At 42.9% G+C, this 23697-nt stretch overlaps 1 protein-coding gene across 1 annotated transcript; it reads right to left on the bottom strand.

Moving 5' to 3' along the window:
- Positions 1-404: 404 nt before the first annotated feature.
- Positions 405-22734, bottom strand: CLUL1 (clusterin like 1). The gene is made up of 7 exons (XM_075828352.1): positions 22644-22734; positions 21590-21738; positions 10560-10733; positions 6757-7192; positions 4124-4243; positions 3099-3313; positions 405-619 (listed from the first exon to the last, which is right to left on the bottom strand). Exons 1-7 carry the CDS (start codon positions 22732-22734, stop codon positions 461-463), a joined length of 1344 nt encoding a protein of 447 aa, XP_075684467.1. The 3' UTR covers positions 405-460.
- Positions 22735-23697: the final 963 nt, after the last annotated feature.

The raw sequence follows: 23697 nt of genomic DNA, 5'->3' as shown, positions 1-23697 counted from the left end.
TTTTATTTAAAAAAATTGGAGGGATGGAAAAAAAAAATCCACTGCTGGGACCCCCACCTATCATGAGAATGGGGGTTCCGATTGCCCTGTTTGAACAGAGCGGCGGTCACACGTGCACTGCCACTCCATTTATTCTCTATGGGGCTGACGGAGTTTGCTGAGTACTGTGTTCCACAAACTCCATCAGTCGCATAGAGAATGAAAGAAGTGGCAGCACGCATGTGAGATCCCCAGCGATCAAACACTTATCACCTATTCTGTGGATAGGTGATAAGTTGTTATGGTGGGATAACCTCTTTAAACTGCAGTCTACGTCATGTATTGATATAAATACATGATGATGAACTTAAACTGGACAACTGCCCGTGTTATACTAATTCAAGGTTCTACTGACATGTCTGGAATAATTTCCGCATTCATTTATTTCATTGCTAATACAGTAACCGAGTATCTGTTGCTTTTAAAAATTGTTTTTATGATGTTCTAATGCTTTATCCACAATATATTGTATGAACTGAGGGCTATCAACGTCAATATTGGCTGGGACCTTTATAATAAAATTGGTGGATGTGAATATTCTTGCTTCTACAACTGTGTCTGTGTTTGGGCTAAACGACACCTGAAAGGGAAAAAAGAAAAGCACACGTCTGAATAATATCATCAGATATCCCAACGAACAATAATAGAGGTAGCAAAGGCCTGCAAGATATAGGCCAAAAAGGAGTAATTTTAGTGAGTTTATTTAGCTGGGGCAAATATACTATATTGCATAGAGGAATGAATTTATTGCTCACTGCTATTTTAAATAGAATGGGGCAGATGTACTAATGCAGTCTAAGATTTAGACAGTGTAAGGGGATGTTCACACGGAGTATTTTGCCGAGTTTTTTGACGCGGAAACCGCGTTGCAAAACTCGGCAAAAACGGCCCGAGAACGCCTCCCATTGATTTCAATGAGAGGCGTCGGCGTCTTTTTCCCGCGAGCAGTAAAACTGCCTCGCGGGAAAAAGAAGCGACATGCCCTATCTTCGGGCGCTTCCGCCTCTGACCTCCCATTGACTTCAATGGGAGGCAGAGAAAGCGTATTTCGCGCTGTTTTATGCCCGCAGCGCTCAATGGCCGCGGGCGAAAAACGGCGCGAAAATCGGCGTGCAGGGAGAGGAAAATCTGCCTCAAAGTTCCAAACGGAATTTTGAGGCAGATATTCCTCCCCCAAAATACTCTGTGTGAACATAGCCTAATGGTGGCAAGGCAGTCAGAACACGCACCAAATTTATCACAGTGGTGCATACTGTATGATAAATTTGGCACATCTTACTTGACCTGCTAGACACTTTCCTCCTTCTTATTGCTGTTGAATTCGGCTGCGGACAGTGGAATTCTGCAGCAGCCGTTTTTTCCATTTCTTTCTATACATTTTTAGGAAAGTTAGTTCAGACGTTGCAGAAAATAACTGTGCGGAAATCAGGCTGCGGTGCAGAATTTTCCCTCAGCAGCATGCTCATGACGTTGCGTAGAAGAAGCGGAATTTCACTGCGGATCTGAGCATTTGCATTGCAAAGGCTGAAATCTGCAATAAGTCCACTGTGATATCCACAACGTCTGAATTACCTGTAAAAAATATCCAAATGTTGCTGCAAATTCGCAAAGGATCTGCAGCAACATTTTCAGCTGAAAAATTCTGCCACGTCTGAACATGGCCTTATACTACCTTTGAATTGGTTTGGTTTGCGATAAAACCTTGTGCCCCCTTTTTTGTTAAGCCACGCCCTTTTTCGGGACACTTTTAAAAAAAGGGACTAGTGAGGTGCAAACATCTAGTTTAAAGAGGCTCTGTCACCACATTATAAGTGCCCTATCTCCTACATAAGGAGATGGGCTCTATAATGTAGGTGACAGTAATGCTTTTTATTTTAAAAGAAACTCTATTTTCACCACTTTATTAGCGATTTTAGATTTATGCTAATGAGTTGCTTAATGCCCAAGTGGGCGTGTTTTTACTTTAGACCAAGTGGGCGTTGTACAGAGGAGTGTATGATGCTGACCAATCAGCGTCATGCACTCCTCTCCATTCATTTAGTCAGTGCATAGGGATCCTTTTAGATCGCTATGTTCTGTCTTATACTAACACATTAACAATACTGAAGTGTTTAGACAGTGAATAGATATTCCACGGGATGTCTATTCACAATCTCTGCACTTCGTTACTCTGTCTGTGGTACTTACAGCAGAGCAAGCGTAATCTCGTAAGATTACGCTATAGATGACAGGTTACAACGAGATTACGCTTGCTCTGCTGTAACTACCACAGATACAGTAACGAAGTGCAGGGATTGTAAATAGACATCCAGTGGAATGTCTATTCACTGTCTAAACACTTCAGTATTGTTAATGTGTTAGTATAAGACAGCACATAAGGATCTAACAGGATCCCTATGCGCTGAGTAAATGAATGGAGAGGAGTGCATGACGCTGATTGGTCAGCGTCATACACTCCTCTGTACAACGCTCGCTTGGTCTAAAGTAAAAATACGCCCACTTGGGCATTAAGACACTCATTAGCATAAATCTAAAATCGCTAATAAAGTGGTGAAAATAGATCGTTTTTTTAAAATAAAAAGCATTACTGTCACCTACATTACAGCGCCGATCACATTATGTAGGAGACAGGGCACTTATAATGTGGTGACAGAGTCTCTTTAACAAGAAATGTGCCAAACTGCGCCAAGACGTGCCAGATTTTAGCTAAATTTACGATAACATCGTGTTCCAGATACATTAGTATGTCTGCCCCAATGGTCGAGAAATAAGGGCCATCTCTTTCTTCACACTGTCCCATGCGAGCCCTAAGCTGATAACATTCTGGTTTCACATGCTCACATGACCATTTTGTAAAGTCCTTATATTTACTAGCCAAGTCCATGACATGGAGAAGTTATAGAAGGTCTGGGTAACAGCAGGGAGTGGTTATAGTGGAGTGTATATACTATAACTTTTTTTCTTAGCTGGATCCATTTATATGGGAAATGTCTAGGGATCAGATAAATCATTGCTAGATTTTTTTTCTGTTATCGTAAAATATATTTTGTATGGTTTACCTTTTCTATATTAAAGAAGGTGTCTGTGCCAGAAGTAATGTTAGTATGTTCAGTGACCCATCCAAATTTGTCTTTCATTTGACTCAATAGGTTAAATATTTCATCTGTGTGCTGCTGAACAAGCTGTACAACATCTTCATATTGTTGTCTGGATACATTTACCAACCTAAAGGCTGCTTCAGACTTCAAATGCAGCTCTATCACATCAGGACAGACTTGTAGATATCCAAGGGAGCCCAGGCAAGGTAAGAGGAAAGATTTGTTATAAGATATAATTAGTTCTAAACGATCCAGTGCAATGTTTTTGCAAGTAAAGGCCCTTTTACACTGGTCAATGATCTGACAAATGAGCGTTCATACTAATGCTTGTTCCCGATCATTGTCCTATAAGAACGGGCCAACAATCAGCCAATGAATGAGCAAACGCTCGTTCATGGACTGATCGGCTAGTTTATGCGGTCAATAAAATGGTTGCTAGTCAACAGGGAAAAGTACCGCCGACATGATGAAAAAGTATTGGGACGAACGATCTTAGTAACATTCGTTCATCCCCATACATTAACAATCATTGCTGGTTGTGAAAGGACCAAACGAGCGCCGATCGACGAGCTGTCTTATCAATCAGAACTCGTTTTCACGGCCCGATATGTAAAAGGACCTTAAGACTTCTCCATTTCTATGGGAAGCACTAATACATTTCCAAGCATTTATGAAGTCCTGCTTTAAGATCTATTGATGACAAAGATCAGTGGGGTCCCAGCTGTCAGACCCCAACAGATGTGAGTCTTGATGTTTCAGAAAACCCTGTTAATGAATTTGGTCCAGTTAAAGAGCCAACCTAATAGACACAATTTACAAAGTATCTATTAAGTGGCAAATCTCGAGTTGAGTTTTATTCCACTTTACACAACAGCTCCCTAACTCGAATTCCTGAGCTCTAGATCTGCCATTGTAGACAAATTTGGCACTGGCTGATAAAATAATTTGCTTTGGAAACACTCATAAACAATAATAAATTACTATACCTTTCATCACAGATTCATAGCATAGCTGACATCTCTTCTGAAGCAGCGGGCATTCTGAAGCATTTTGAAGTTCATTGCACAATATTTTGCTTGGCATGGATCTCAGGTGAACTGGAGACTCTATAACACATGTTCATAGTGTTTAAAGAACATGTAAAGTCACTATTCAAAAGCAGGAAAATAGTTTTGCAAAATTAATTGTTAACAGCTTCTTGATCTGAATCAGATCCCACGAGGACAATGCCCAAACTATGTTGGAGGCAAAATTAGGATAAATGCATGGCCGCATATGTGGTGTTTGCACTGGTGCCAATCTTTACATGATGTTTGTAGGTTTTTAATTTATCATCTGTCCCTATCGTCTTGTTAATTAAACTATCATATTTGTTCTTCTCTTGTTGCAATGTATAAGTCTTGTTTATTTAACTATGATATGTTGTTGTCTTTAAGGCCCTATTCACACAACAGGGATTCCTGGCCATGTGACGGCCGTTCTTTGAACGGCCGTCACACGGCCGAAGTAGGAACAATAGACCCCAAATGGTGCTATTCACACGGCCGATTTTTTTGACGATTTTTTGAGGACATGCTCTGTTTTCGGCCGTTCTCCCGGCCGCCCGGCTCGCATAGAAGTCCATGGTGCCATGTAAAGAACGGCTGTCACTCGGATGTGACACGACTGATGGCCCAGCTTTCTGCTGCTCGTTCGCTCTCTTCTCCTCCTCAAAGTGCGAAGTGCATGTGAGGAGGAGGGTATTTTTTGCTCCCTGTAGGAGCGGAATCCCGAATCCCCGCCACAGTGTTGCTGAAGCTATGGCCAGGGATTCCGCTTCAGGAGAAGTCCCTGACTTCACTGTCTATATATGGACAGCGACGGCAGGGACTTCTCTAGGCCCGGTCCCCTACTCCTGAAACTGAATCCCCGGCGGTGTGGCCGGTGTTTCCGCTCCAGGAGAAGTCCCTGAAACCACTGTCCAAATATTGACACAGTGACGTCAGGGACTTCTGAAGCTGAATCCCCTGCGCTGTGGCCGGTGTTTCTGCTCCAAGAGAAGTCCCTGACTTCACTGTCCATATATGGACATAGTGACATTAGGGACTTCTGAAGCGGAATCCCCAGCGATGTGGCCGGTGTTTCCGCTCCAGGAGAAGTCCCTGACTTCACTGTCCATATATGGACACAGTGACGTCAGGGACTTCTGAAGTGGAATCCCCAGCGTTGTGGTCGGTGTTTCCGCTCCAGGAGAAGTCCCTGACTTCACTCTCCATATATGGACATTGAAGACAGGGACTTCTCCTGGAACGGTCCCGTACAGTGGTGCTATCTACAGGAAGGTAGGGGGTGCCATCGATGGGGGGGTGCTATGTAAAAGAGTGCTGTGTAGAGCTACCTACAGGAGGGCTGTGTGGCATTACCTACAGGGGGCTGTGTGGCATTACCTACAAAGGGGCTGTGTGGCATTACGTATAGGTGGCTGTGTGGCGTTACCTACAGGGGACTGTGTGGCATTACCTACAGGGGGCTGTGTGGCATTACCTACAGGGGGCTGTGTGGCATTACCTACAGGGGGCTGTGTGGCACTACCTAGAGGGGGGCCGTGGCAGTATCTACAGAGGGCAGTGTGTGGCATTATCTACAGAGGGAAGTGTGTGGCAAAAAATGTACAAATGGAATTCATCCGTTTTTTAAAACGGACAGGGTAAAAAAATGGATGCAAAACGGGTCAAAATCGGCTGAGAAAAATGGACAAAAATGGACGTTTTTATCGGCTGACACTTGGACCCTGTCATGTGAATAGAGCCTTAGAGTAACAGATAGGCTTTTGCTCAGACATTGTAATGGCTGCAACCATATGTAATGGCTGCTTCCGCCACCACCATATTACTGTTCCCCGGCGTCTTTTTGCCTATTCATCCAGAAGAGCATTTGTAAGGTCAGACACTGATGTTTGACAAGAGGACCTGGCTCACAATCAACGTTCTAGTTCATCCCAAAGGTGTTCGATGGTTTTGAGGTCAGGGATTTGTGTGAGCCAGTCAAGTTCTTCCACACCAAACTCACCCAACCATGCCTTCACAGACCTTGCTTTGTGCAATGGGGCACAGTCATGCTGAAACAGAAAAAGGCCTTACCCAAACTGTTCCCACAAAGTTGTAATCATACTATTTTCCAAAATATCTTCGTATGCTGAAGCATTAGGATTTCCCTTCACTGGAACTAAGGGGCTTAGGCCAAGCCAAGAAAAACAACCACACAGCATTATCCCTCCTTCACCAAACATTACAGTTGGGACAATGCAGTCAGGTAGGTAACATACTCCTGGCATTCGCCAAACCCAGACTCGTCCATCAGACTGCCAGGTAGAGAAGTGTGATTCATCACTCTACAGAACACGTTTTCACTGTTTCAGAGTCCAGTGGTGGCAGCGTGCTTTACACCACTCCATCCGACATGTTGTAATGTCCACTTTATAATATCTAATTTCCTTTTTTATTGCAATTCATCAGACCTGTGATAACAATGTGCCGTCCATGTATTTCTAGGCTTTTGTTATACTGATTTCTTAATTTAGAGTTTGACTGATCGTCCTGACTGCACCCATATGTTTTTCTTGATAAAATAAAAAACTTACCTTGAAGGGGTATGTAAGTATCTTTAGGATCACCACTGAACTTTTTGTATATCATGACAAAAACATCTGTCATAATTTCAAAAAAAGACTGTCCAAATTCATATAAACTTTGAAGCAGTCCTGAAAAATTCCAATGTTCAACATAATCTGAGATGATTACAGGATCCCTGTCAGTCGTCATAGTTGAGGTGCTGATGTCTAGTTGATTCAAGTCGGAAAGAAACATTTTTTGAAACGATTCATTAAACCCATTATGAAAGCGTCTAAAAAATGCAATGCTTTTATTAAAGAGGTTGCTAATGTCTGACGTAAGCTGGCTGAACAAGCCCTCTTTCTGCCTGAGCTGGATAGCCGTGTAGTGTTCACTTTTATATATTTTTTCAGTGTTTCCAGAAATGAGACTCATTGGTGGCGACTCTTTAAATAATTGTTGAGCCTGTTTGAAACAAAAACATGATTGAAAAAGCACAATGCGAAATCTAAACTTGTATACTATAAAGCTAACCTTGGCATAGTTTTTGTGGAGAAGTTGTATTATTATAAATTAGATGGTATTTCTACTGTACTTTGTGAATGAGCAGAAGATTGGACTGTGTCTACCCAGCCTAAACACTCCAAACAACGCTATGACAGGTTCTATTGAAAGTACCAATAAGAGGATTGATATAGGAAAAAAGTAACTCAATAATTAAAGACTATCACAACTGTTAGGGTATGTGCACACACACTAATTACGTCCGTAATTTACGGACGTATTTCGGCCGCAAGTCCCGGACCGAACACAGTGCAAGGAGCCGGGCTCCTAGCATCATACTTATGTACGATGCTAGAAGTCCCTGCCTCGCTGCAGGACAACTGTCCCGTACTGTAAACATGATTACACTACGGGACAGTTGTCCTGCAGCGAGGCAGGGACTCCTAGCATCGTACATAAGTATGATGCTAGGAGCCCGGCTCCCTGCACTGTGTTCGGTCCGGGACTTGCGGCCGAATTACGTCCGTCAATTACGGACGTAATTAGTGTGTGTGCACATACCCTTAGGGTATATTCACACGCTATGTTTTCATGTGTATTTCGGGGCGTAAATGCCTCGAAACACGCCTGAAAAAGATAGCTAAACGTCTACAAACATCTGCCCATTAAATTCAATAGGAAAAACTGTGTTTCCTTCAGACGGGGTGTTTTTTACGCCTTGGTTTTAAAAAACGGCGTGTAAAAAAAACGCCCCGTAAAAAGAAGGGGCATGTCACTTCTTCAGCCTTTTTTGGAGCTGTTTTTCATTGTGTCAATGGAAAAACAGCTGCAAAAAGTCTAGAAAAAAACGGCCCAAAAATGTTTTCAGCTTAAAAAACGGCTGAAAATCAGAGGCTGTTTTCTCTGAAAACAGCTGTGTAATTTTCAGCTGTTTTTGACTCTGCGTGTGAACATACCCTCAAGCCGGATTCACACGAGCTTGTGCATTTGCGCGCGCAAAAAACGTGGCGTTTTGCACGCGCAAAAGGCACTTGACAGCTTCGTGTGGAGCCCCGTATGATGCGTGGCTGCGTGCTTTTCGCGCAGCCGCCATCATTATGATACTCCGTTTGGATGTTTGTAAACAGAAACGCACGTGGTGCTTTTCTGTTTTCATTCATAGTTCTTACTGCTGTTGCACTAATCACGCTTGTCCCACGGAAGTGCCTCCGTGCGGCATGCGTGATTTTCACGCACCCATTGACTTCAATGAGTGCGTAATGCGCGAAATACGCCCAAAGAACGGACATGTCGTGACTTTTTCGCTGCGGACTCATGCAGCGTAAAAATCACGCACCTGTCTGCACTGCCCCATAGACTAATATAGGTCCGTGCGACGCGCGTGAAAATCACGCGCGTTGCACGGACGTATATCCCGTTCGTCTGAATAAGCCCTTAGGGTAAGTTTATACAGGGCGGATACGCTGCGTACACAAAATATCCGCCCTGGCGGCCGCAGGGAATTGTGGTGCAGTTTTTTGTCCGGAATCTCTACTGTGGAATAGAGAAGAGAAAAAAAAAATGCACATACTTACCCTCTGGCGTCCTGCAGCCCGGCCTCCTGGGATGACGTTTTATCCCATGTGACCGCTACAGCCTGTGATGGGCTGCAGCGGTCACATGGGATGTAACGTCATACCAGGAGGCTGGCCTGGATGAAGAATCGCAGAAATCTGGGTAAGTATAAGAATTTTTTTTTCTCAAACATTTTTGCTACTTTTCCGTCGCAAAAATCGCAACATGTGCTATTTGTTGCGGGTTTTTACCTCCCCATTGAATTAAATGGGGAAAACCTTACACAAATACAATTGAAATGCTGTGGAATCAAAATTGCACCGCAGGTCAATTTCTGAGCTTTTTTTCCCTTATAATTCAAATTTTTTCGGCTATATTTTACGCAGCGTGTGGATGAGATTTGTTCAAATCTCATCCACTCTGCTGCTACTGTATTAGTCTGCGTAAAATTTGCAGTATTTACTCTATATGTGAACTTACCCTTAATCTGCCCAGGTCAGGCCGTTCTAAAAAAAAAAAAAAGAGCGACTGTGCTAGGAGGGCATTAATATTGCGGCACAGCCAGAGATCTATGACTACTTTATAGTTGTTACAGGCTTTTGTAGATGGGAGAGACTATACCCAGTGTTGCCCAGGTGTTTGTTCAGTTGCAGACTTACTTTTTACATGTGTCAGATTTTCATATTGCAAATCCAAAACATAATTACTTCATGATCCGCAGCAAAAAGCTGATGCAATCCTGCCACGGATGTGCTTCAGTGTGCGTGTGCAGCAGTTCCGCACGAATATTGGCCCCATTATCATTCAGTAGGGCTAATCCTCAACTTTTCAGTGTACAATCCACGAACATAAGGCTGGATTCACACGAGCACATTACGTCCGCAATGGACGGAACGTATTTCGGCCGCAAGTCCCGGACCGAGCACACTGCAGGGAGCCGGGCTCCTAGCATCATAGTTATGTACGATACTAGGAGTCCCTGCCTCGCTGCAGGACAACTGTCCCGTACTGTAATCATGTTTTCAGTACGGGACAGTAATTCCACGGAGAGGCAGGGGGACTCCTAGCGTCGTACATAACTATGATGCTAGGAGTTCGGCCCCCTGCAGTGTGTTCGGTCCGGGACTTGCGGCCGAATTACGTTCCGTCCATTATGGGCGTAATGTGCTCGTGTGAATCCAGCCTAAGCGGTAGCATGCTACTTATTTCCATGGCTAACTTTATTCCACAGTGCTGACAGAAGTCTGCATAAAACATTTATGTTGCATGTGAACAGGGGGTTGCAAAGATACCATGCACATAGATGGAATGCAAATTCTAATCGGATTTTCCTTGGATTTCAGCTCAGAATCTGTGGAGAAATCCATTTGAAATCGGACACGTGATAATCAATAATTACGGCAAAAATCACCACAAAACCTGCTTGTGTAAATACACACTTCTCAAAAAGTAACAAATAGCCACTGCTGGAAAAACGGATATAACATTTTGGTTACAGTGGGCACTGAAATAAAGCTTTTATTTGCATTATTTAAGCTTTTATTCACATTATTTCAGCTTTTATTCGCTATTAAAAAAGGGTGCTTTCCGTAAGCACACCACAAAAACACAAAATGAAGAATAGCGGCAACAGCACCAAGTGGCAGGGTGTATTCACACTGTGCGTTTTTGCCATGCATCCGAAAATCGCACTGAAAAACCCATGCGTTTCTTGGATGCACGGCAAAAAAGCATAAAAAAAACACGTGTGTGATTATATCCATCCTGGTCTTACCTTGACAACAAATGTCTGCAAATCATACTGGGAACAGCTGTTTGTGAAAAATGTATTGCAAGACCATTCAAGGCAAACTTTACATCCTTCCCACTCGGTTTCTAGTGATTGTTTGCATTGTCTTTCGGCTTCATTAAGCTTTTCATTAATGTCATCAACGAGCCTCATAGCCTCCTGTTAATAATACAGTGTATTATTAGTCATACAACTTTACTATTGTAAGGCTATGTTCACACAGTAAAAGCACGCAGCGTATCTGCCATGTGCGCCGCAGGGAATACCAGACAAAAAACCGCACCAAACTGTGGTGCAGTTTTTTGCCGGGAATGTCCGCTGTGGAAAACTGCAGCATTTAGCCGGCCTACTAGCAGGCCGACCTCCTGAGATGAAATGTGATTGGCTGCAGCGGTCATATGGGATGAAACATCATCCCAGGAGGCTGGCCTGGAGGTAGAGAAACAAAGACTTCTGGGTAAGTATAAGATTTATTTTTTTCTGAGTTGCGTTTCTTGCAGCAGAATCGCTGCGATTCCGTCGCAAAAAACGCAACATCGGCTATATTTTTGCGGGTTTTAACCTCCCCATTGAATTCAATTGAAATCTGCAGTATTTATGCAGCATGTGAACTGACCCTTAGGCTTGGTTCCTACGGGTCGGATACTGTGTGTAAAAACTGCACAGCGTATCTGACCTGGAAACCGCAGCACCTTCCGTTCGAAAAACCGCACCACATTGTGGTGCCTGTTTTCTAACGGAATTTCCGCTGGAGAAAAAAAACGTTCATACTTACCCCCTCCCTCTTTTCGGCGCGTAGTCTGGCCTCCTAAGATGACATTGCAGGCCATGTGACACTGCAGCCTGTGATTGGCTGCAACGGTCAAATGGGATGAAACGTCATTCCAGGAGGCCGGATTGCAGGAAGAAAGAGAGAGTTCTGGGTAAGTCTTATTATTTATGATTTGTGATTTTTTTCAGGATCACTGTGATTCCGCAACAAAAGTCGCAGCACTTGGCTTTCTGTTTCAGGTTTTGCATTCCCATTGAATTCAATGAGGAAAACTCGCACCAGAAAATCAACGAAAACACAGGATAAATTGACATGCTGCAGATTTAAATTTCGCAACGCAGGTCAATTCATTAATGTTTACGCTGCATTTTTTTTTCCCTCAGCGTGGGCATGAGATTTTCTAAATCTCATTCACTTTGCTGCTACTGTAAATGCAGCGGAATTTCTGCACCACATTTGAAATTTAGCTATTGCAAGGCACTCATATCTCAGTACTAGAATTTCCTTTTAATGACCAAAAGACAAAACAAGTTTAGGCTAAATTCACACTGTATTCTGTGGTTACGTTTGGCAGGACCATTCAAAAATCGCAACATCTGCTTTTTGTTTTACCTCCCCATTGAATTCAATGGGAAAAAAATCACAACAGAAAACCAGCAATTCCGCAGCATAAGTTGACATGCTGCAGATGAAAAAACACACCATGTCAATTTCTGAACGTTTTTTCGGCTGTTTTTTACGCAGCGTGTGGATGACATTTGCTCAGATTCCACTTAGCAGCTACCGTAATATGCTGTGGATTTTCCACAATGAAATACATTCTGGAAAATCTGCAGTATTTACACTACGTGTGAACTATGAATAAATATCTGTCTATAAGCTGTAAAATTGCATTCAAATTTTAATGAGATGAAATTAAGCTACTCAATTTTTTATGTAGACTAATTCTTTATAGAATATTTACATTTGATAGGACAGGGGTGTAATATGCTGTAACAGTATGGACAGTGTTATGGAATCACTAGTTGAGCAATTCCCAGAGTGAAAGTTGATGGAATTGCTATGTGAGCGATTCCCCAAAGGCAGCTGGAGACTGTTCAGAATAAGCATGCAAGTAAATTCTCTACCTCAAATCCGTCACACCTCTGATCAGCAGAATCTAAGGCGACTCCATGATGTTCACCAGAGCCCACCGCAAGGCAGGTTGGATTTGGCTGCATAGAACTCAGGTTGCATTAACAGAATTCAGTGTTGGAAGAGAGGTGCAATGCAGGCAATAGCAGAACAGATAACAAGACAGCAAGAGGGTAAACAGAAAGTTCAAATCACAAAGCTAGAGGATATCAGGAAGTGCAGAGGTCAAAACAAGCCGGGAACAGAAAGTCCAAACCAGTAAGCAAGGGCTAAATCCAGAGACAAGCCAGGGTCCAGTTCCAAAAGTTCAAATAGTCAAAGGTACAGGGTATAATTAGGAGCTTGCTCAAACACATGGAAGCAAGGAAAATCACAAGCAAAGAAGACAGAACCAAACCAGATTTAAATACTCCACCCTTCAATCTGATAGGAAGAAAGACAGAGAAGTGGGAGACTCTGCAACAAAAAACAGAGCCGTCCAGAAACTAGACTAGTAGTCGTGCCAATCTTAAAGGGATGGACGTTTCCTAACAGACAGGTTAAAATGTTGAAAATTCTTTTTTTTTAAATTACAATTTTGAGGTGAAAAAAATAAAAAGGGTAAAACTGATTGTCACAACAATGGGATTAGTTGTTTGCCTCCAACTATTATATAAAAAGGTAAAGTAAACTGAGCCTGAATCCGTGAGATTATAATCATCAGATATTTACATAATTACATGTGATGTCATAATGCCTAGGAAAAGATCAAATTATTTGAAAGATATTAGAATGATGTCACAGCTGCTACAGTTGCTACATATGTGATGTCATAATATCCAGATAGAAGTCACATTCTATGACATCATAATCAGCAGCTTACATATTGGAACATACAGTATGTGATATCATAATAGCCATGCAAAGGTCATGCAATTCCATGAGTTCACAATCATCAACATCTGCGTACATACTGTGACCTTTGTCCAGGTCACATATTTCTATGACATCACAATCATCAGCTGCTTACATACTGTTGTTATGTATGTGATGTCATAATACCCAGCAAGAAGTCACATAATTCTATGACACCATCATCATCCACTTATATACTGCTGCATATGTAATTTCATATTGTCCAGGCAATAGTCACATAATTCTATGACGTCACAATCATCATCAGCTTATTACATATTTTTACATATGTGATGTAGTAATATCCAGGAACAGGTCACATAATTCTATGACACCATAATCATCATCAACTACTTAGGCCCCATGCCCACTTCAGTTTTTTCCTTCAGGGTGCTAGCCGTTTTTCTGACGGCTAGCACACTGACTCATTCATTTCAATGGGGCAATGCACACTTCAGTTTTTTTGACGGTCCCGTTGCTCCGTTCCGATCCAAAGTAGAGTATGACCTACTTTGGTCCGAGATTCCGTGACCGTGAGGCCCATGCAAGTCAATGGGGCCGTCAAAAAAACTGAAGGCACACGGAAGGCATCCGTGTGCCGTCCGTGTGTGACGGAGCCGTTGCCTAGCAACGGCCGGGCGGGCAGAAAAACATTACAGAAATATTACACTAATCGGCAGGCACTTGTCTCTATCAATCACTGATAGAGAAAAGAGGCTGCTGATTAAAAATAAAATAAAAATCAGGTCATACGTACCCGGTCGTTGTCTTGGTGACGAGTCCTTCTTCTTCCTCCAGTCCGACCTTCCTTTCTGACGCGGCAGCCTGTGATTGGCTGCAGAGGCCGCTGCAGCCTGTGATTGGCTGCTTAGGCGGTCACGTGGGATGAAGCGTCATCCCTGGAGGCCGGCCTCCTGACGTCATCCTGACGTGCGTGACCGCCACTACAGCCTGTGATTGGCTGCAGCGGTGACATGGATGAAACGTCATCGCTGGAGGCCGGACAGGAGGAAAGTAAGTATGAACTTATTATTATTTTTTTTTATTTCATTATAATTGTATTTTCTGAGCGCCGAGCATGGTACTGTCCAGGGTGCTGAAAGAGTTACCGCCAATCAGTGCAGCCCATTAACTCTTTCAGCACCCTGGACAGTACCATGCTCGGCGCTCAGAAAAGGAAACACTGAGTGCACACGGGAGTGCACACGGCCGCTAAAACGGGCACACGGGTCCGTCAAAAACGACCGTGAAAACGGTGTCTGAAGTGTGCACGAGGCCTAACAGTTACAAATGCAACGTCATATTGTCCAGGCAACAGTCACATGATTATATGACATCACAGTCATCAGCAGCTGCTTATGTTATGATGTCCAGGTAGAGGTCAATAATTCTATGAGACCAAAATTATCTGTAGCTGCTAACATACTGTTACATTTAGGATGTCATAATGTTAAAAAGAATCTGTCAGATCATTTGGCCTACAAACTGGACCATATATGGACAGTGACATCAGGGGAAACTCCTGAAGCGAAATCCCCGTCCACGGCGTTGCAGACGCTGTGACCGGGGATTTCACTCCAGGAGAAGCCAATGACGTCACTGTCCATAAATGGACACAGGCGACAGGATTGGACGGGGATTCCGCTCCAGGAGTTTCCCCTGATGTCACTCTCCATATATGAACAGAAACATCAAGGAGCGCTCCAGGAGCGGAATCCCCGGCCACACGGGGATTCCGCTCCTTCAGGGAGCTACAGTGGCGCTATCTACAGGAAGGGGGGGGGTTTGCTATCTACAAGGGGGTTATGGGCTATGTGGCACTACCTACAAGGGGGCTGTAGGCTGTGTGGCACTACCTACAAGGGGGCTGTGGTCTGTGTGGCACTACCAACAAGGGGGCTGTGGGCTGTGTGGCACTCCCTACCAGGGGGCTGTATGGCACTCCCTACCAGGGGGCTGTGTGGTCCTCCCTACCAGGGGGCTGTGTGGTACTCTCTACAGGGGGCTGTGTGGCACTCTCTACAGGGGGCTGTGTGGCACTGTCTACAGGGGGCTGTGTAGCACTCTCTACTGGGGGCTATGTGGCGCTCTCTACAGTGGGCTGTGTGACGCTATCTACAAGGGGGCTGTGTGGCGCTATCTACAAGGGGGCTGTGTGGCGCTGTCCACAAGGGGGCTGTGTGGCGTTATCTAAAAGGGGGCTGTGTGTCGCTATCTACAAGGGGGCTGTGTGGCGCTACCTACAAGGGGGCTGTGTGGCACTACCTACAAGGGGGCTGTGTGGCGCTACCTACAAGGGGGCTGTGTGGCGCTACCTACAAGGGGCTGTGTGGTGCTACCTACAAGGGGCTGTGTGGCACTACCTACAGGGGGAATCTGTGAGTGGTGGGCTGATGGTCATTTTACTGTGAGTGGGGGGCTGATGGTCATTTTACTGTGAGTGGCGGGCTGATGGTCATTTTACTGTGAGTGGGGGGCTGATGGTCTTCAAGTGGTTTCTGCCTCTGACCTCCAATTGAAATTAATAGGAGGCAGAAAATACCTGCGGTGCTCGTTTGGAGCTTTTTTGCTTGCGTCTTTTGCATTAGCTTCAACGGCTTAAGAAAAAACACACAAAAAAAGGTCAAACAACGCTGTCACTTCCTGAAGGAATTTTGAGGCAGATTTTTTTTGCCTTAAAAAAAACGTGTGTAAACATATCCTACGAGTGTGGTGCTTTTTTTTTTTTTAGCCGTTTTCTGTCTTTCTCAAAACAATTTTTGATAGGGGTGCCCTGAGGAAATTCTATTTTTCCAGTGCTGCCTCCAGTCCGAAAAGGTTGGGAAACGCTGTACTAGGCGACAGGATCACGCCGGCATAGGCAGGGATCCCGTGGTGGAGCAGCTCAGTTCGACGTGGGAACGGGGCCTAGGTGAGTACAATTTTTGTTTTTGTTTGGGGGCACTGTTTACAAGGGGGAGGTGGGGGACTGTATGGCACTGTCTACAAGGGGGAGGTGGGGGGGGCTGTATGGCACAATCTACAAGGAGGAGGTGTGGGATTATGGCACTGTCTACAGGGAGGCTGTATGGCAAAATCTACAGGGGGGCACTATACTGTGGGGGGGGGGCACTAAGTGACCATTATACTGTGTAGGGGTACTACAGGGGGCATAATACTGTGGGAACAATTAGAGGACAAAATACTGTGTCCTTGAAGGGGTTGTGATATATTATATTATTAAATATTATTATTATACTGTATAGAGGCACTAAAGGGGCATTATAATTTTTTTATGGGGCACTGTGTTTTTTTAATGATGGGTTTGGGGCGCCAAAAGATGATTTTGCACGGGGCGCCATTAATCCTAAGGCCGGCCATGGTAAAGGTCAAATTATTTCAGGGGTATAGACGGTGTGGCACATTCCCCAATTTCTGGGTGCCACTTGACCATGGCCAGGGTATTTAGATAAAGGGCTAAGGCAGTGAACTGAATCTTTGCCTCTGGTCAAAGAAATCCTAGTTATGACTCTGGCTTGATCACCATATATATATATATATATATATATATATATATATATATATATATATATATATATGTATGTATATATATATATATATATATATATATATATATATATATATATATATATATATATATATATATATACATATGAACTAATCATTATGTGTGATATAAATATATATTTCTTTTATATTTTTATACAATAACCTGTCCATTGGAATTTTGGAATGAGACAATTCTGACATTATGGAAACATCAGTTCCTATCTATTTGCAGACAATATTAACATTGTATACTGCATTTCCTTAACAAATAAGCATCTTAGTTGACGTTTTACTTGTCTTTGCTATTACAAGCTATCAATATAAAATATAAGCACATATTTCTAATTCCTCATGGTTTATTTCAGGCTGATCCCTGTAGTGAGCAGCTGTACGGGAAGCATAAAAAGTGAAGTGGACGATTAGTACTGTATAGTTAATTGAATGTATTTATTTAAAAATACATCCCAGTGGGAATGTTCTCATTTAATGGTTGTTTACTTTAAGCGTCTACACTGGAAGTGTAATCAAACTGTGATACTTTAAAGCAGTCGACTGAGTTACCTATTTAAATAAAATCTGTTCCAAGAAAACCATGCTGAAAGACTCACGAGCCGCCTGGTACAAGAACACTCGTGATCGTAATGTCAGCTAGTTAATAAACATTCCATTTCTTTTGACATTTACAAACAAATACTGTAAGTTGAAATCTAACTAGGATCATCGCTTACTGGGTGCACATATTATACTGCATGGGACATTTTGGCAAAAAAGTACTTGTTGATTTTCTGGATTCAAACCCCTGATAAGCAGATTGTCTAAATGTGTTATTAATTCCAATCCCGCTGCTCAAACTTCTCATTATGTTCTGAACAATGTAATAACTGGACCTCTGTAAGAAGTGATGTTAGAAATGTGAAAAATATATTTTAATATAACTGGGATTTTAAGAATATGAAGAAATATTCTTCATTATGATCACTTAGGCTGGGTTCACACGAGCATGTTACGTCCGTACGTCCGTAATGGACGGAACATATTTCGGCCGCTAATCCCGGACCGAGCACACTGCAGGGAGCCGGGCTCCTAGCATCATAGTTATGTACGATACTAGGAGTCCCTGCCTCGCTGCAGGACAACTGTCCCGTACTGTAATCATGTTTTCAGTACTGGACAGTAGTTCCACGGAGAGGCAGGGACTCCTAGCGTCGTACATAACTATGATGCTAGGAGCCCGGCTCCCTGCAGTGTGTTCGGTCCAGGACTTGCGGCCGACATACGTTCCGTCAATTACGGACGTAACATGTTCGTGTGAACCCAGCCTAATAAGTCTAAATAACACACATAGCAAGGGCCGGGATGAGGGATAGGAGTATAAGGTGGCCCCACACTGTGCCAATTTGTTAGAAATGTTAATTAAAATGTTATTAAAACAAATTCTATGACATCATAATCATCAGCTTACATACTGTAACATATGTGATGTCATAATGTCTAGGAAGAGGTCACATAATTCTGTCATCATCAGTTACTTACATATTGTTACATATGTGATTTTTAAAAATGTCGAGACAAGATTTCATAATTCTATGACATCACATTTTCATTCCAGAGGTCATAATTAATCCACTCGACAACATGTACGTTCCGACACACAGCCTTTACAGTGGCATACATCGGACGCTTATGCCGGAGGTAAAATGCAGTTTGAATAGGCACTAGGATATCATTTCATGATACTGCAATGGCTGTTTCCGTAACTCCCATAGAACATGATGAAGAGAGCGACCCGCATGCGTGGCCACCACTTCACGTAGTCCCTGCCTAGAATCAGCACCCAGCGTGTGACCCCCATTCTGGATATAGGTGCGGGTCCCAGACCTGTGCATATGCCATAAATGTCTGAGATGGAAATAACACTCGGGTTAATTCAGAGAGTACAAGTACTCGAATTCAGTGAATGCTGGTTTTGCATTGTCGGCATTATAAATAAGAACGCTATGGGTTTGTGGGAACATAGGGAAACAAGGTCATTTAAAGAGGCTCTGTCACCAGATTTTCAAATCCCTATCTCCTATTGCAGGTGATCGGCGCTGCAATGTAGATAAGGGTATGTGCACACACACTAATTACGTCCGTAATTGACGGACGTATTTCGGCCGCAAGTCCCGGACCGAACACAGTGCAAGGAGCCGGGCTCCTAGCATCATACTTATGTACGACACTAGGAGTCCCTGCCTTGCTGCAGGACAACTGTCCCGTAGTATAATCATGTTTACAGTACGGGACAGTTGTCCTGCAGCGAGGCAGGGACTTCTAGCATCGTACATAAGTATGATGCTAGGAGCCCGGCTCCTTGCACTGTGTTCGGTCCGGGACTTGCGGCCAAAATACGTCCGTCAATTCCGGACGTAATTAGTGTGTGTGCACATACCCTGACAGTAACGGTTTTCTTTTTCAAAAACGAGCATTTTTGGCCACGTTATGAGCATTTTTATATTTATGCAAATGAGCCTTTCTTATGGACAACTGGGCGTTTTTAATCTTATTTCCAACTGGGCGTGTATTGTGTTCATTACATCTGGGTGTGTTTACTTGTTTTACTAGCTGGGCGTTGTGAATGGAAGTGTATGATGCTGACGAATCAGCATCATCCACTTCTCTTCGTTACCACCCAGCTTCTGGCAGTTCACAGACACACAGCGTGTCCTCGCTCGTCCGACGCGATGAAGTTCCTGTGGGAGGAAGTGAGTGACGTCACAGCGTGATCTCGCGAGGACACGCTGTGTGTCTGTGCACTGCCAGAAGCTGGGTGGTAACGAAGAGTAGTGGATGATGCTGATTCGTCAGCATCATACACTTCCATTCACAACGCCCAGCTAGTAAAACAAGTAAACACACCCAGATGTAACGAACACAATACATGCCCAGTTGGAAATAAGATTAAAAACGCCCAGTTGTCCATAAGAAAGGTCATTTGCATAAATATAAAAATGCTCATAATTGGCCAAAAATGCTCGTTTTTGAAAAAGAAAAACGTTACTGTTATCTACATTGCAGCGCCGATCACCTGCAATAGGAGATAGGGATTTGAAAATCTGGTGACAGAGCCTCTTTAAGAGAGTGATTGTCGATTTGACAGCTATAATGCAGAACTTCAGTGAATTAGGGTGGTGGGGCTGCATTTTGAAACCCATGCTATTTCCTAAAGAAAGCTTATGGTGCCAGGAGGGAGAAAAATGAGATTTTAAGTCTTCCAGGATTAGATTTACCTATGCACGTGGTATCCAGCGTATAGAAGTCTATGAAGGATCACAAGGTTAAAGTGCTCCTCCACCTGTGATCAGCTTCTACCAACTGGGGAAATTGTGGATGATAGTCTATTATAGAATCTTGCTTTCTGAGAACAGGCAGTTTAGCAAGTCTTCACATCAACAAAAATTATAGTCCTTATTTCAAGACAGCACCAAACAAGAAAGCCGCAAAGAAAATAGGGGTTCACTCTTACCCACACTTGGCATTATAGTCCTAAATTTTAGAACAAGGATCGCTCAATATACCCGAAATCCAATTGCGGACACTTTTTCCCTAATGTGTATATTCAGATTTACACTTCTCTAGACTATGCAGAGGAATTGTACTTACCCTCCAGAATTACCCCTTTTGCTTCCTCACAATGTAAAGATAAGATAAATATTGTCGAGCCGGGACAAGGGGTAGGCATAGAAGGCAGTTGCCTAGGATACCATTTAAAGGAGGGCAACTTAAAGGAACAGTGTCATCACAATTTTTTTTTTAATATGTTAAAGATGTTAGTGCTTTATTAAAAACGTTTATATTTATTTGTGTGTTTGTGTTTTACTTTTTCTTATTTTTACACTTTTTCTTCCCTATGGGGGCTGCCATTTTTTTTTCCATTTCTGTATGTGTCGATTAACGACACATGCAGACATGGAATACGGCAGCCACAGTCCCATAGGGACTGCGAACGGGGCCCGTTCCATCCACTAACATGTACGCCGTCTGTGTGGGAACTGCACATGTGCTGCTCCCACACAGTCCAATTTGAAATGCGCGCCGTCCGGCGCCATTTTCCTGTGGACCGGAAGTCGCGGCCGGACAGTAAGATTACTACTTCCGGTCGCGGCTTCCGGACTTGTGCACTTGGACCAGCGGCAGCAGACGGAGCGGACGGGCCGGAGGGAGCCGCGGCGGCAGGAGCAGGTAAGAGATTTCTATGTATGTTTGTGTACGTTTACTACTGTATGTAAACCTACTACACTGTGTGTTAGCTCAAAAAATGGCGACACACAGTGTAGGAGGTTAGACCGTTCAAACCCCTCGTTTATCCCGGCACTAGCCAGGATAAAGGAGGGGGGGGGATGCTGAGAGCTCACTAGAGCGAGGGCTTTTTACCCAATTTTGCAGCATAAAGCAATGTGGTTGCTTTACCACATGCAATGCTGCAATTTTGGGAATAGCTCCATCTAGTGACCAGCAATGGGAAATATTATAAATTAGAATTAATTTATAATATTTCCTGACTCGTGAAAAAAATAAAAAAAATTTGAATAATGTTTAATCACCCCTGGATAGAGTCACCCAGATATTTATGATAACTTTAATACGTTTTCCTATATACTGTAAATATAGACTTATTGTTCTCTACCTGATTTTCTTCTTTAGTTTTCTTGAGAGATTTCAGAATATTTTCATGGTTTTCTTCATTTTTTTCCATAATTTTCTTCATTTGTTTCACACCCAATAAGGCTTTCCTTATTTCTTGTTCCACATACTCCTCTCCAAGTTTGGAAAGCGCTACGCAAAAAAAGAAAAATTAAAATTTAAGTTTCAGAAAATAAAGCTTATTATGCATTGTATAATGAAAAGTTTTAACATTTTCTGATATACTTTCTGTATCACTTCCAATTTTCAAGCTATATGTATGCTGGCCAAACAGCAGCAAATATTATGTGTCACAGTCAGCCGCCATGCCAGCCACCGCGACTCACCCTCAGTCAGCATCCCGCTCGTTACCTCCGCTCCCTGGCTATAACTACTACATAAGCTTGCCTAGTTTTACTGTATTCTAATTTACTATTTATTTCTCTAGATATTTGTGTTACTAACATTGTGCAGGGTTGAATTTCAGAAGATACATCCATCCCGTTTTTTTTACTACATGTATGAGCAAACTACACGTGCAACTATTGTATACTGACCTGACGAAGGGACCTGTCCGGTCCTGAAACGCGTCGTCTTCTGAATAAAAGATCTCCTTGATCATACTTACCTGACTCCGTTCCTGATCTTCTTCAGCCTGGCGCCGATGCCCGTGTCTAGACTGCATTTTTTCTTACCTTTCTACACATACCTTGTCCCAGGTACTAAGGATTTAACACCAAGGGACTGCAGTGGGTGGCAGCTGGCGATCTACACCTCACCACCTCATATATAGTCTCGGAGGAGCGCCGCCATCCCCTCACCTTTTTGCTGCACAAACTCATCTATTCATCAGTGGCGGGCAGGAAGACAACACCAGGACAGGACATGAAGACTAAGTAGTTTGTTTTTTAACGTTTTAACACACACCAGTGTGTTTTTTTTAATTATATGAGGGGCCAAAACTGTCATATCTGATGTACCAAGTGGGCCAAGTATTAGTTGAAATTTTAACATGAACAATCATGCTGATGGCTGTGGAATTGGAATGATTCTATTACCTTTGATATCCTCTAAATCTGTTGATGTTGGTGCACTTTGCTTAGGTTTCAAATGCAGTAGATATATCATCAATGCAAATAAGTATTTCATATTCCCCCTGTAGAAACAGACAAAAAAATATGATGTCCTTTGTTCCACATTCGTCTACATTACAAGTATTCCATCTTTTGCTATAAAGTATGTATTACATGTTTTATATGTTGGCAGCCATACATTAACATGCCTGATTTTTATGCAACATGTTTAGCCAAATAAAGCCATAGCCGAAAACAACCATTCTCTTTAAATTCTTGCTTACTATATAGTCTGTGTCTGGGAGATTTCAGCTCTCAAAGCCTTCAGAATTATGAATGCAGCTCTGGATCATAATGCAGGCTGTAACTAGGGATCAGTACAATTAATAAAATAGGGCACATTTAGTAATTCTGACGTACCACTGAACAGCTTTCCAGTATGTGTTAAAATGTCCTTCACAGTGCTCTTAGATCCTCATGTACAAAGTTACTTGTAATTTCCTGTATGGGTAAGATATTCAAGTATTTCATTAATTTTCTCTCTATTTTTTTTCTTCTCCCTTCTTTCCTCTCTCTTTTTTTTTTCTTCTCTCTATTTCCCCTCTGTTTTTTTTACTCCTTCCTACTCTGCCCTAAAATGAATGTTGAGTGTGAATGAAGATTAGAAACTTGAATTTACACACTGAGGTGCATATTCTAAATCCCAAGATCTTTTTAAATGGAAGGTGTAGTGTGTCCCAACTTCCTCAAGACTGTGCATATCTACTGAGGAATACACCATAGCTACTGAACTACACCAGGCTTTAGTGGTGTTAAAGGGTAACCATACTTTTAAAACAACTTTTTACACAGCTCAGAGGAAAGCCGATCAAAAAAGAAGCGGCACATTGCTCACCCAAGCCCTTCGGCCGCCCTGTTTTAGCGATCGGTGGGAGTCTCAGTGCTTGGACCCCCGCCGATCAAAACTTCTGACATGTCACTATGACATGTTAAAAGTTTTTTAAAGGTTTAGTTACCCTTTAAACCTTTGTAAATCAGT

This window comes from Rhinoderma darwinii, chromosome 5 (assembly GCF_050947455.1).
Source record: "Rhinoderma darwinii isolate aRhiDar2 chromosome 5, aRhiDar2.hap1, whole genome shotgun sequence".
NCBI lineage: Eukaryota > Metazoa > Chordata > Amphibia > Anura > Rhinodermatidae > Rhinoderma > Rhinoderma darwinii.
Note: the sequence above shows the minus strand (reverse complement) of the source record. Positions and strands in the feature narration are given on the sequence as shown.